The sequence below is a fragment of the Acanthopagrus latus genome, chromosome 20 (genome assembly GCF_904848185.1).
Source record: "Acanthopagrus latus isolate v.2019 chromosome 20, fAcaLat1.1, whole genome shotgun sequence".
In the NCBI taxonomy this organism is placed as follows: domain Eukaryota; kingdom Metazoa; phylum Chordata; class Actinopteri; order Spariformes; family Sparidae; genus Acanthopagrus; species Acanthopagrus latus.
Window position 1 is genome coordinate 18,556,148 of NC_051058.1, and position 13,324 is coordinate 18,569,471.

At 42.6% G+C, this 13,324-nt stretch overlaps 3 protein-coding genes across 4 annotated transcripts; all 3 read left to right on the forward strand.

Moving 5' to 3' along the window:
* The first annotated feature begins 1,838 nt into the window (after positions 1-1,838).
* Positions 1,839-7,766, forward strand: plaub (plasminogen activator, urokinase b). Its single transcript, XM_037080438.1, has 11 exons — positions 1,839-2,012; positions 2,104-2,263; positions 2,344-2,448; positions 2,528-2,681; positions 3,621-3,718; positions 3,796-3,843; positions 3,930-4,125; positions 4,207-4,358; positions 4,437-4,577; positions 5,328-5,476; positions 5,568-7,766. The coding sequence occupies exons 1-11, from the start codon at positions 1,860-1,862 to the stop codon at positions 5,760-5,762; spliced, it is 1,551 nt and encodes a 516-aa protein (XP_036936333.1). The 5' UTR covers positions 1,839-1,859; the 3' UTR covers positions 5,763-7,766.
* A 1,687-nt stretch (positions 7,767-9,453) lies between these two features.
* LOC119010323 (bryoporin-like) lies at positions 9,454-11,403 on the forward strand. Its single transcript, XM_037082377.1, has 3 exons — positions 9,454-9,593; positions 9,922-10,047; positions 10,821-11,403. Exons 2-3 carry the CDS (start codon positions 9,944-9,946, stop codon positions 11,242-11,244), a joined length of 528 nt encoding a protein of 175 aa, XP_036938272.1. The 5' UTR covers positions 9,454-9,593; positions 9,922-9,943; the 3' UTR covers positions 11,245-11,403.
* Positions 11,404-11,409: 6 nt separating this feature from the next.
* Positions 11,410-13,138, forward strand: LOC119010322 (tereporin-Ca1-like). 2 transcript variants are annotated; one of them, XM_037082376.1, is made up of 3 exons: positions 11,410-11,934; positions 12,069-12,190; positions 12,559-13,138. In XM_037082376.1, exons 2-3 carry the CDS (start codon positions 12,087-12,089, stop codon positions 13,007-13,009), a joined length of 555 nt encoding a protein of 184 aa, XP_036938271.1. In that variant the 5' UTR covers positions 11,410-11,934; positions 12,069-12,086; the 3' UTR covers positions 13,010-13,138. The 2 variants fall into 2 exon arrangements, with proteins under 2 accessions (XP_036938271.1, XP_036938270.1); XM_037082375.1 differs by having other exon boundaries at positions 11,410-12,190.
* Positions 13,139-13,324: the final 186 nt, after the last annotated feature.

Consider the following 13,324-nt stretch of genomic DNA (forward strand, 5'->3'; position numbering starts at 1 on the left):
CAACCAAAACAAATTAATTATATATTTTAAAAAAAGTCAAGTCATGTAGCACCTTTCAAAGTCGCAAAGTGCTTTACATGGGAGAAATTTAAACAAAATCTAGTATTACAATTACATGTAATCAATCAAAAAGTTCAAACTGTGAGTTCAATAAAATAGATTATGTAAAAAGTAATACAAAAATTCAAGTAACATTACCTGGAAGTCAGGTATGTATTAAAACATGAATTAAGGGCTTTTTAAAATAAAACCATTACGATTTAAATGACACTTCTTGTCCTGCAAACATTATGCCGCTATAACAGTGCTAAACAACATTATTTTCCGGTATTCCCGTGTTTTTAAATACTGTTATGTTCAAGAGTTTTTATAATTCCGACGGCCCATAAAGGTTGCACAAGCCAAGCAGGATCCAAACTCGGACACTTCCGGGATCCCACTGTTTGCTCTCGTTCAGGCTCTTCATTGGATGAAACTGCCCTCATTATCATAAAACCTCAGACTCCAGGTGCAGGTGTGAAGACTGAAAACTCATCATCATCATCATCATCATCATCATCATCATCATCATCACATTGCCTTATCACTATTATTTGTTTTCAGTGGTAAGTTTGTTTGTTTGTTTGTTTGCTTGTTTATTTCTTTGTTTTCTAGTCTCCTCAGCAGATGGACATTTTTTGACACTTCAGGTACAGTCAGGGTAACTGAGCTCTAATGTTCAGAGAGCAACAGTGACATCCAGTGAATCAAATGTAAATTACACCAACATACTTTTTTTTTCTTTTCTTTTCTTTTTTTTTTTGGTTTTTTGCTTTAGTTACAGTACAAAAGGGTCCAAAAAGTTTAGTCAAGAGGCCACAAGTGAAAATACTTTGATAGAAATAATTTTCCATTTTAAATAATAATATAAGGCCAAAAACTGGGTTTTTAAAACATTTATAATTTCACTCTGCTGTGATCAGGGGAGTTGTGATATACCAATAATGACAATAGTTGCATTTAAAAGGAAATATTGATATTGTGTCAATAATGCACTTATTATAACATCATGTAAATAATCCATAATCTCCCATAAACCAAAACAGCCAAACTACAAAGGCAGAGAGGTGACATGGATGTTGTTGTTTTTTTTAAAATGTGCATGCAAATGTGTGATATGGAAATGTTGTCTGATGTCACAAAGTCTCTGATTCATGTGCGAGACTGCTGACGAGGCGTTTGAGGAGCAGGAGTGTTTGCTGTGGGAGAGAGGAGCTTGTGTTGGTGTGAACTTTGACCTTTTTAACTTTCAAGATATCCACACGCACATGCAAATTTAAAAAATGAAGAAAAAAAAAGGACGTTAGCAGTGGTCACTTTTCTTCGAAACAATTTATTTATAAAATATGTCATATAACAGAGACTTTGTGAAATTATGTCAAAGGCACACCCACGACCCACTGACACAGTTTCTTCTCCACATGATCATTATAAGTATTTTAGTATCACTTTCCCAATATTTGCTGCAGCGTCACTGATGAGACCTTCTGAGGTGTCACTGGGTGTGGACACCATCATGCTGCAGCGGCATGATGTCCAGACGGTCTAAACATGTTTAACACTCTGGTTTTATTATTCATCCACGCTCACTTTAATCCAGATTCTGATAAATTCACCACTCAAACAGCTGTGTGTCCAATCTGACACCCCCAGCTCCCAACATACCGAAGTTACTGATGTGCTTCCTGAGAATTACAATGAGGATTAACAACTCTTAGTCATCCGCAAACGCATATTTCTTCACATCAGATCGTGTGGGCCAGCTCCCCTCGGCCAATCACAGCGCTCCCCTCCTCCCTGCACGCAGCAGTCAAAACACGATGAACCCTGAGGAGGTTCCCATACAGCTCTCTGCAAGCACACGCCTGCTGTTCAGATTCCAATCTGTGCAGAGATCCAACATGATGATGATGAAGAAGAAGAGTTTCTGTGCTCTGATCTGCAGCCTGGCAGCTCTGTTGACTGCTGAAGCAGTAAGGATATTTTTATTTATTATATACTTGATTGTTCTGAAATGTTGCATTTATCTTCATGAGAGCTGATCAGACTTGTTGTGTTGTTTAGGGCTCATTGAGGGACAGAGGACGGGACAGATCATCTGTTTTTTCTTCCTCCTTTCCTTCCTCCTTCTCCTCCTCCTCCTCCTCCTATTCTTCATCCTCTTTGTCCTCTTCATCCTCTTCATCCTCTTCGTATTCGTTCTCCTCCTCCTTCGAAAGCTCAGGTAAGAATCCGTCAAAGCTCTCTGGTTCCCTCCAGGCTGCACCGAGCATGAACTCAAACGTATCCTCTCTTGTTATCCAGGTGGGGTTTGTCTGAATGGGGGCACCTCTGTCCCAGCCTTGACTTCTGGGGAACACATGTTCTGTTTGTGTCCTGACGGCTTCACAGGGGAAAAATGTGAAACGGGTAAGAAGCTTGAACGCAAACCAAATTGCACTGATCTTTGTCAGGGTTTTCAAAACAGAACACTGTCCTGTTCCCTCAGTGAAGAGTGGCGACTGCTACGAGGGGCTGGGACTTTACTACAAGGGCACGGTGTCGACATCGGCGAGTGGACGGACGTGTGAGGAGTGGGACTCAGACACCAGGCAGCTGTACCTGTCTGCAGATGTGAATTCAGGGAGGCACAACTACTGCAGGTAGTGCTGCTTTATGATATATATTCAGCCTGTGAGTACTCAGTTTTGTTTGGTCATTTCACTTCTGTGGAGTTGGAATTAAACAATAACTATGACACAGTGTAGTCAGCCGAGACCAAGACCAGAGCGTGAGCAGACCGAGACGAGACTCTGAGTGGTTGAGATCAAGTCAAGACTGACACAAAAAAATGTGGATCCTGTTAATCCAACGTGAAAAGTTTGATAAAAAAATAATGTCAAACATGGTTTCAGTTTGTTCCTTCTTCATGTTTTGTTCTAAGTTTCCCTGCAAGAAAAATGCTTTGTGCTTCGTATTATAAATGAAGCTGTATTTCAGTGAGAAAAGCTTTTTCAAGCAAGTTTCCTGCCAAGCAATGCGTAAAGATTGATAAATACGATGGCTGGATACCATAAACTCCTCTCAAATTGATGCACATTTACATAAAATCTACCCCAGAGTTATGTGTATGTATGACTTTCACATGATTTACTTGATTTCTACAAGCAAACAAATACAAACACGAAGGAGCTGAAATGAACTTTTCCATGTTTAACCATCAGCCCATCACAAGACTTTTCTTGTACAAGCATCAACTTTACTGGATGGTTGTTGTCCTGAATTACAGAACCTAGCAAACAATTCAGTGATGTTCCTGCATTATCGAGGTAAAATCCAGTCCTCTGTGTCCAAGACCAGACGGAGAGCAGAGCCGGTGCTTATTAAAATAAACAGTTTTCCTTGATGTGAATGCTGCTGAGCTTAAGACCTGAAAATCTTACATGTTTCCCTGAATTTAAGTTTGGTAACTGTTGGTCACTTATAGCTTCTCTCGCCTCTAATGTTTAAATCCAAATCCAGGACGTTCAAGTGATGTGCATTCACAAGTAATATCTTCACATGTTATAGTTTGATTGATCTGATGTGTGTTTTCTCCTCAGAAATCTGTTCTACAGACGGCGTCCGTGGTGTTACGTGCGGAGGAACCTGCGGCTGGTGTGGGAGTACTGTGGCGTCCCACGTTGCACCTCTGAGTCGAGTAAGAGCGCTCTCTCTTTACAGAAAATCTAAACCAGAGTTCATGTTTTATTGGCGTTAATCTCTCTAATCTTCTAGTTCCAGCTCCTCCTTCACCTGCACCTGCACCAACTGATCCAGAACCAGGTAACTTCACCCCCCTTTCTGAACTCATCACATCCTACTGTCGTGCGTTTCCCCTGAAGTATACTGATCCTGGTTTCACCCCCCAGCTGCAGACACATGTGGCCGACGCAACAGGAGAAAGCTCATGAAGATCGTGGGTGGATCAGTTGCCACTGTGGAATCCCACCCGTGGGTCGCTGCCATATTTTGGCGCAGCGCGACCAAGGAGAAGGTTTTCCGCTGCGGGGGCAGTCTGATCTCATCCTGCTGGGTCCTCACAGCTGCCCACTGCTTCCCTGACGGGTAGGAAGTGAGGTCACCCGCTGTAACAGCAGCAGGTGCTGAGGAACGGCACGTTGATCTGACTTGTGACCTCTGTTTCAGTTCTCACACCAAGAACCGCCGCTTCTCTGTCGTCCTGGGGAAAAATGCTCTGAATGAAAGCGACCCGACTGTGGAGCAGGCGTTCAGGGTGGAGGACATCATCGTCCACGAAGGGTTCGACAACAGTGAGGGGAACTTCAACAACGACATCGGTATGAACATCTTAAGATGCTTCAGTATTGATGCTGTGATGAAATCAAAGCACTAACTCCTTGACAACCGTCTTGCAGCCCTGCTGAAGCTGAGGGCCAGAAACGGGAAGTGTGCAGAGGTGAGTAGCTCAGTGAAGACCGTCTGCCTGCCGCCGCCTCAGCAGAGCCTCCATTCTGGTATGACCTGTGAGATCGCTGGATACGGGAAAGAGAAATACGGTGAGGAAAGTCCTCTGGGTGATGTCTGATTGTGAAGTCGACATACAGCAAAGAAGTATGTGGACACCTGAATATTAAACCTACAGACGGGAGGAGAATGGACATGAAAAACAACAGGATATTGGCGGTTTATCCAGCAGCCACTTACTAGATTCTCTGATCCTTCATCTCGTTATCTCGTCATCATAACATAAATAAGCTAAGATCTTAAGAAAACATTTCAAAACTGACTCACAAAAAGGAAACAGAGGAAATATAATCTTTGACGCATGGCTGTATAGGGCTTCTGTAGTTCCCAAAAAATCTCATGTTATAAAATTTAAATCTGCAAAGTAACTCCCAGCAATCTGATATGCCTTGTGGAGGAAAAGTGGAAAGTAGAGAGCCAGACTTAAAACTATACTTAAACTCACATGATGTAATAGTGCAATTAAAACAAAACAAAAAATGTTTGTCGAGTGTTGGACGGATGGAGAGAGTCTGGTAGAGAACCAGACCTACTGGAGGAATAAACACCCAGAGTCATATCACATTCTGCTACTACTTCCTTACTCATGAAACGCACCGTTACCTTGAGTGAACTTTGGATTTCTCCGGGTTTGAACTACAAAAATGCAGGAGTCTTACACAATATGCCTTTAACTGCAGCACTTAGATTAATATAATCCGCTTGTTCCAGCCACTAATTATATCTATTTAACATCATGATTTGAGTATTTGTCTGGTTTTAACAGCTTGTCTCCTCTCCAGGTCTGTGGTATAAGTCTCAGTACCTCCGGGAAGCTCAGGTGAATCTCCTCGCTGACGATATGTGTCGACACGAGGACTATTATGGAAACATGATCACTGAAAACATGTTTTGTGCCGGGCGTCCCGACTGGAGCCAAGATGCCTGCGAGGTATTCACTACAAGTCCCGACTCGATCAGGCTCTGCTTCCACAGATCCGTCTGTTGATTCTCTTTAACGGTGCTCGTCTGTTCGCCTGCAGGGAGACTCGGGGGGCCCGCTGGCGTGCGAGGTCGGTGACAGGCTCTTCCTGTTTGGAGTGATCAGCTGGGGCGACGGCTGCTCGAAGGCGTTCCGACCTGGGGTTTACACCAAAGTGACCAACTACAACCAATGGATCGAAGGGAAGACGGGGCTGTCGTCCATCACTGCTGGGTCCATGTTCCCTCAGAAGTGACTGTCAGGCTGAGGACGTGATGTGAACCGCTGTCCTGCTCCCCGTATTGGTTCTAAAGGATACAGCTGAGAATATTTTATATTTTCCTTGACAAATCCCAAGAAATTATCAAACAAAGAATTCATCCAGTGGCAAGCCTTATCTGTGCATCCAAGGCGTGATGACCAGCAGACTAGTCTGGTTCCAAAAATAAGTCAGGTTGTATGTAAGCTTATGAGAAAATGACCCTACTTCTCCCTTGATTTATTATCTCTGTAAACAGTTTCCTGATGAGTTCATGGTCTAAATCACTGGTTTAAAGTCTCAGTCATTTACAACATTTTGTAAATCAGGGTGCAGCTGACCGGTCTGCGAGGCCTAGGGTCACGATTCCCAGGTCCCAGTCCTGCTGTATAAGGCCCGGTCACCAGTGGCTCCCTGGCGAGCTGCCCTCCCAGGTCTGGTTCTGGTCTGGGAGGGGCCACGGTGTTCCGAATACTGGAGAGGAGACCCATCCCTCCTGTGGCCGGTTTACATGATTCCTCCAGGTTGGGGTTGAGCTCCTGTCCCGAGCAAAGGAGATTAAGTATCTCAGGGTCTTGTTCATGAGTGACAGGAAAATGGAGAGTGAGGCAGACAGGCAGATTTGTCCGGAGTCAACGGAAGGAATTAGATTGCGGATACAAGCAGCCAAGTTTCTGTAGGTGGTTTTCTGGGCACGACGAACTGGAAGAAGACCTCAGGGCAGATACACGACTCACTGGAGGGATAATATATCTCATCTGGTCTGGGATTTACTTGGTGAGGTAAAATGAAAAACACTGCTCCCCGATAAGTGGAAGAAAATGAACAGTTTTTTTTTAGTTATCTGTTCATAAAGCAAAGTAATGAACAAGCTGAGGTATTTCACTTTAAATCAAACATATGAAAAACATCAACATTTTGTTGGTCACCAAAGTCATGGACATATGTTATCTGGACATTTCTTGGCAATTCTTCACATGGTTGTTTAGATATTTTAATCTGGATCAAAGTGGTGGACAGACATTACCATCTTTAGAGCCATTTTTATAATTTATACATTTGATATGATCTACAGCTGTTTCAGTAAAAAGTATGTATTTGTGAGCCGTTTTTAAGGATCTTGAACAGGAACCAGTGACGGTTCAGAGCCATCGACAGGGTAAAGACAAATACCAGCCTTTAAAGTATGTCTGCTATTAAATGTTTTGGCCTGTTTGTTAATCAGGTAATATTGTATTTTACCTCACAGTTAATTGTTTTTAAACATGCGTGTTGCTGTCTGTTCTCGATCTTTGGATGGACAGATTCCTCTCATACTTAACAGAAGCCACTGGTTTTCATTCACTCCGTGTCAAACGAAAATTGACCTGTGTACTTTTCTTATTTTTTGTGTTGTGCAATCCTTCACATCAAGCCAAGAAATACATTATCATTGCATTATTTTCATACTGAACAGTATTATATAGAAAACCAATGGCTGCTGCGATGTTGTGGGACAAATACATCCAAACAGGGTTCGTAGACAAACAGCTAAAACTTGAACAAAAACCATTTCAATACATTTAATTTCAATACATTAACTGTATCTTTGTGTCTGGTGTGTCAGGGTATTTCATACTGATCTGTTGCATATGGTTCTTATTGCACTTAATAGTTTGCTGCTTGCTTCTATCTTTTATAAAAGAGTAAGCATGTATTCTGTTCAAATATATGATTTATTTTTATATTTGTTAGATTATTTTTGTAGATCTTCTGCTCAAAGCTTTTTTGTAAACATGTTGTTTTTTCATATTGTTCATAATACATTGATTGCATTTTATAAAGATGTAATGATGTTCACCTGTATCCTCCTTGTCAAATAAACTGTTGAATAATTCATAAAAACACAGTGTCACTCTTTGAGTGCGGATGAAAAGTTGGCCAGCCACATTTTTTAATAGCCTTCAAAATAAATAGTCTATCTGGTGGTGGAATCTTTTCATGCAGAAGGCTCAACTTTAATATAGTTGTTTGGATAATTTACAGGCGACTCATGCATGTTTTTTTATTTTCATGTCAACTGACCACAAGATGGTGCTAGAGGTTAAAAATGAAGGAACAGCAGTTGATCAGCGATGACTGGATCACTGACTGCAGCAGCATGTTTATGTTGACTGGCAGCGAATGTATGAAATGATCTGATGCATTCTGTTTGTTTGAAGACAAAAGCCATACAAAACTAATGTAATGAGGTCAGGTAGTAGTTTCTGTCTGTCTGCGCTCATTTTGTGTGTCTTCGAACACATACAACGAGCTGTACTTCATTCATCTAAAGCCACTCGATTACTGATGTGACTCTCCACAGGAACAGGACGGTTTGGTGAAGCTCTGTAGGCTGAAATGCTGCGCATACTGTACGTTCATTCACCTGAGCTGACACTGAACGTGTTTACATCTTTGATATTGTGAAAGACAGCTGCCTCCCTCGTTTGGAGACACACAAAAAAAAACATATTTCAAATACTCAACATGTTCTGTTGCAGGAGTCATCACAAGACGACGTGTCAGAAAAACACCAGGAAAATTCTAACAAGACGATGTTCTGCAATCTGAAATGAAGCAAATGTCTTGATGCTGATGCATTCAGTTAGTAAGAACATTTGCATCTACGTGCACACGGCGTCACTGCAAGTATAAATGACTAAATGAACTTCAAAACAAAAGTGCTCTTGCTTTGTGGTATGTTTGTGTCTCTGTGGTTGTTTTATGTCTCTTTGTTGTTATTTTGTGGTCAGGGTCTCTTTGTAGTTCTTTGTGTTTCTTTGTTGTTGTTTTGTGCCTCTTTTTGAATCTTTATATTATGTTTGCATATCTTTGTAGTTGTTTTATGTCTCTTTGTAGTTTATTTTGTGTCTCTTTGTAGTTTCTTTGTGTCTCTCTGCAGGAATGTGTCTCTTTGTGGTTGCCTTGTGTCTCTCAGTAGTTGTATTGTGTCTCTTTGTGGTCGTTTTGTGTCTCTTAGCATCCAGCTTACCCCTAAAGCCCTCCGGCTTGCTTGCAGTAGGCCTGTTCAGTCATCCATCCATGTGCATGTTTGTGTGTGCGTCTCTCAATCTTTTCTGTTCTTGTTGATGGACTGACGACTTATTTAAACACCACCTTTCGATCTATTCAGCACCTGCTGCAGCCGGCTCCACCTGCAGAAAACAATGACAGTGTGTGTTGCATGAAGTTGAAGCTCGTTTCTCAACGCGAAATCTAATTAAACACACTCAAACATAACAAATCGCACTGAGACTGTTTTTTTCAAGCCTGTGGTAAAAAGAGTGACAGTGCATGTAATAAATGAATGCATCCCCAACTGTCACAAAGAGTTCTGCGTGTTGAACCGGTTTGGGTTTGGGTTGCGACCAAAATGAGTCATTGTCATCAGGTGTACCGGCTGTCTGACAGGTGTGTCTGCTACTCTTTACTCTGTAAATCTCAGCAGACATTCAGGTATTTTCTCCACCAACTGTCAGACACTGAGGGCTTATCTATTGTTCCCCTGTGCAAGCGGTGATTTTCCATCTTGTGCCAAAGTGATCATCATTACTGAGTTGTTTAATTCACACAGTGTTCCTGTTCTCCAGTCTATTTCACTGAAGCTGCAGACTTAACAGTTCACACTTACATTATTATACAGGTAGGTTTCTGAGGATCTGACTACGGAGCACGGACACACCTCCTGTCAGCTCACACTGACGAGAGGTGTGACTCTCTTGGGGAGGGTGTGACTTCAAACTTGTGTCCGATCCAAAGTCAGACCTGCTTTCAGAAGCCTCTCCGCCATCCTGTGTGAGACATAAAGTAAGTACATTTACTTTGACATAGTTATGCAGCAATCACCAAAGATAGGCTTGTTTGGAAAAACAAATGTCTGGTGGTAATATTGGTAGATAATAGTGTGTAGTAATGGTTAGTAGAGATGCCTTTAACACTTTATCTCGTGACAGTGTGCTGCTGGGCGTAACATAATGCATCGTACTTTATCTTTGTGTCATTTAGAATGACTGCTTGCATGCCTCTCAGCCCTGAATGTAAAATAAAAGACATAGTCAAATTATACTCAGGGAGATTTTAGTTCTAATGATGATAAATCCTTCACAGCTCTTTTTTTTCTTCCTCTATCATTCAGCCGTCATCCAGCAACCGTCAACATGCCTGAGACTGCAGAGTCCCACGCTGTGGCCCTGACCACCAACCGCTTCTGTGTGATGGAGGTCACTAACCTCAGCTCGGTCTACTGTCTCTGGAAACCAAAGTAAGACTCCCTGTTAGACAAAAAAACAAATAAAGCACTTTCTAGTTTGGGTCCCTCGTCAGGTTGTAGATCTTACGAGTAGTTTCACCATATAGACATGTCAGCGCCGAATGTCTGAGATGGTTTCATTAAAATAATTGTTTTAGACCCAAAGAGGTTGGATCGTCTAATAGAACAGTAAAATGCTGCAGAGATATCAGCCCCTTTAACGCAGTCTGTGCAGGGTGGAAGGAACAAACTATTGCAACAAGATTACTCCCCTGAAACAGCATAAAATATTGTTCTCATTTGGTAATTCCAAGCAGTTCTCATTCAAAATTCAACAAAATTCTCGTTTGAATCTCCAAATTCTGAAATCTGAGGAAAAAAATATATGAATAAAAAAGAATTATGGGGGAAAAAAGGTTAAAACTTGAAAAGAAAATTATAGTAGAGATAGACATAATAACAATGCATGATTTCCCTAAAACACAGAACCTTTTTTAAACTGAACCCAGCCCAGCCCCTCCACTCTGATCACACCAAGGTGGAGGGTGGAGGGGCTGGGCCGGGTTCAGTTTAAAAAACAAACTCTACTGCAGTTTAATTTTTGCAACTTGAAGTACATTAACCTGATAATACTCCTGTTCTTTTTCTCTCATTGAATCTTAAATGAAAGGTGTTTACTTGCAGTAAAGTATTATTACATTGTGAGACTAGATTTCAAGTTGAAAAATCTCAGTACTTCTAAGTACCGACACTAATGACTGCATCCCTCCTCTTCTGCCCTCCAGGGTTCACATGGAAAGTGGCTTCGCCTTCAGCCCTCCCACGCCGACCCTACGCACCAACGTGACCGAGGTGTTCTCCTTCACCAAGGACGACAACACGGCATCAGGCGCCGTGGGCATCTTGACCTACGAGATGTTCAACATGAAACAACGCTCCTGCACGGAGCTCATGGCCGTCATGTTCTCTGTGCCGTTCGACTACAACTTCTACAAGAACTGGCTGGGGGTGGGCATCTTCGATAAGTCGCAGCCCTGCGACAAGAGTCTGTTCAAGCGCATGTACAACGACAATCAGGACAGCTTTGTGCGCCACGAGGCCAACGGCTCTGGGGTGAAGTTTCAGGGGAAAACGGTGGATGTGAGGGCCACCATGTCCGATGAGGGCAGAGCTTTTATCAAAATGGAGCTGTATGACAGGATGGGATGAGTCTGTTTGTAAAGCTGTGAGATTAAAAGCAAATAAGTGGAATAAATCTTTTAAACACAGTCCATGCAGATATTCCTGAAAACCTACATGCAATTTGTCTGTCATGCACATCATGTATGGATGATTTAACTGAATAAAAATCAGTCTCATGAACCTGAATGTCTTTGGTATCGTCTTTAATTTGTATGATCACAAACATCTGCATGCATTCAACAACAAAATGAAAAGTCAGTTAAAAGATTTGCTCCAGTGGACACAACATGAAACAGTCCTCACTGACGGTGAAATCATCACACTGTTGTCTTCACATTCAGACAGTGAGAACATCACATATACTGGTGTGGAGGTGTGGTGCATACAGACGCAGGGTGGGGTGAGACAAAAGCCGAACGAACCGGCTCCTCGCTTGGAAAAACAAAAAGGATCATGAAAACAAAAAGACACAGTGATGTTATATTGGTTGGCTGCACCCTGTCCTCATGCCTCTGTGTACACGCCTCAGGTGAAGACGGGACAAAAAAAAAGTCTGAGACAGTGAGCAACAGGGAGTGGGTGTGTGTCCTGGGTGGAGACACTTTTGGGTGGGATTTAGGTGCCACACATTCCCCGAACAAGAAAGATCTACAGACTGAACGCAGTGTTTCAAATCTGACACTCTCTGAGCGAGCTGCACACCTCTGATCCAGACAGGTAAGCTTCTTTTTTCCTTACTGACAAGTACTATTAGTGAATTTTGATGTATGAGAGGGATTTCGTACTGTAGGTATTTTATTACAGGCTCTGTAAACTGATCTGCAGTTTAAACTTCTTGTGATCTGTCGCAGCCTTTTAGGAGCATCACCATGAGTGAAACTGCAGAGGCTTTGGCTGCGAACCTCAAGAGCCGAAGAAATGTGACCATTGAGATCTCCAACGTCACCAATAACTACTGCCTGCTGGACCCCGTGTAAGAACTGTTAAAACAATAAGTGCATGTTCATAAACTTTGAATGGATAAACTGAAGTTAAAGCAACATCATGTAACTTTTTCACTGCACAATAACAGCTTCAGAATCACGTTGATGGCACAGTGTCTTGTAATGGGGTGAACGGTGTCTGTGTTACTTGTTTCTGCACCGTGTAGCCGCAGTGGGAGGGTAGAATCACAGCGTGACATTCATGTTTACCTCTAGACATTGTCTGACTTAGCACCTTCATTATGTGCATTTAAGACAGTGGTGCTGCTTGTTTTCTAGGACACAAAATGTTGCTTAAATGACAAGGTGCCAGTTTCTCACCCTCTAGTTTTTGCCCTCACTTTTATTCCTCTCTTAGGGTTCACTTGGAGAGCGGCAACTGCCACAGTCCACCCCAACCCATCGTGCGCCCACTGAAAACCGAGGTGTGCAACTTCAGCAAGACCAGTGCCAAAGCCTCCGGCGCGGTGGGCCTCCTGGCCTACGACCTGTTCCAGCAGAACAAAGGCGAAACAGAGAAATTAGTCATAATGTTCTCTGTGCCCTACGACTATGGCGCGTACAAGAACTGGGTGGCCATAGGACTCTACGAGCCGGGCAAAGAGGTCAACGAGGCTCTGTTCAAAGAGATGTATTACAACAAAGAGCAGGTTAACTTCGTGCGGGCAGAGGCCACCGGCTCCAGTCTCATATATGAGGGCAGGAACCTCGACATCATGGTCACCATGTCACCTCTGGGCAGGGCCATCATGAAGGTGGAGGTGTGGGACAAGCTCTTCACTCCGAGAATGTCACAGGGTCCGTACTAAGATGCATTTCTGTCAAAAATAATCTAGTTTGACACATCAGCGTGTGGTGTCACACATGTTGAGGCCTCTGTACATCTGTGCTACTGTACCATCTGTTCATGCAATAAATCCACAACAAGTCTGATATGACAAAACCTGTGTCTCAGTGATCATTACAAGGAAGAAAAAAAAAAACATTGGCACAGCTTCAGAACAGTTGAGCCAATTCATGGAGCAGGTTTGTCTCCGTGACTCATCTCTGCAATCAACCTGCATTTGTTCTCGATTTAAAGCACAAAGACAGAAAGACTCAGCACAAAAAATATGAAAATGTGG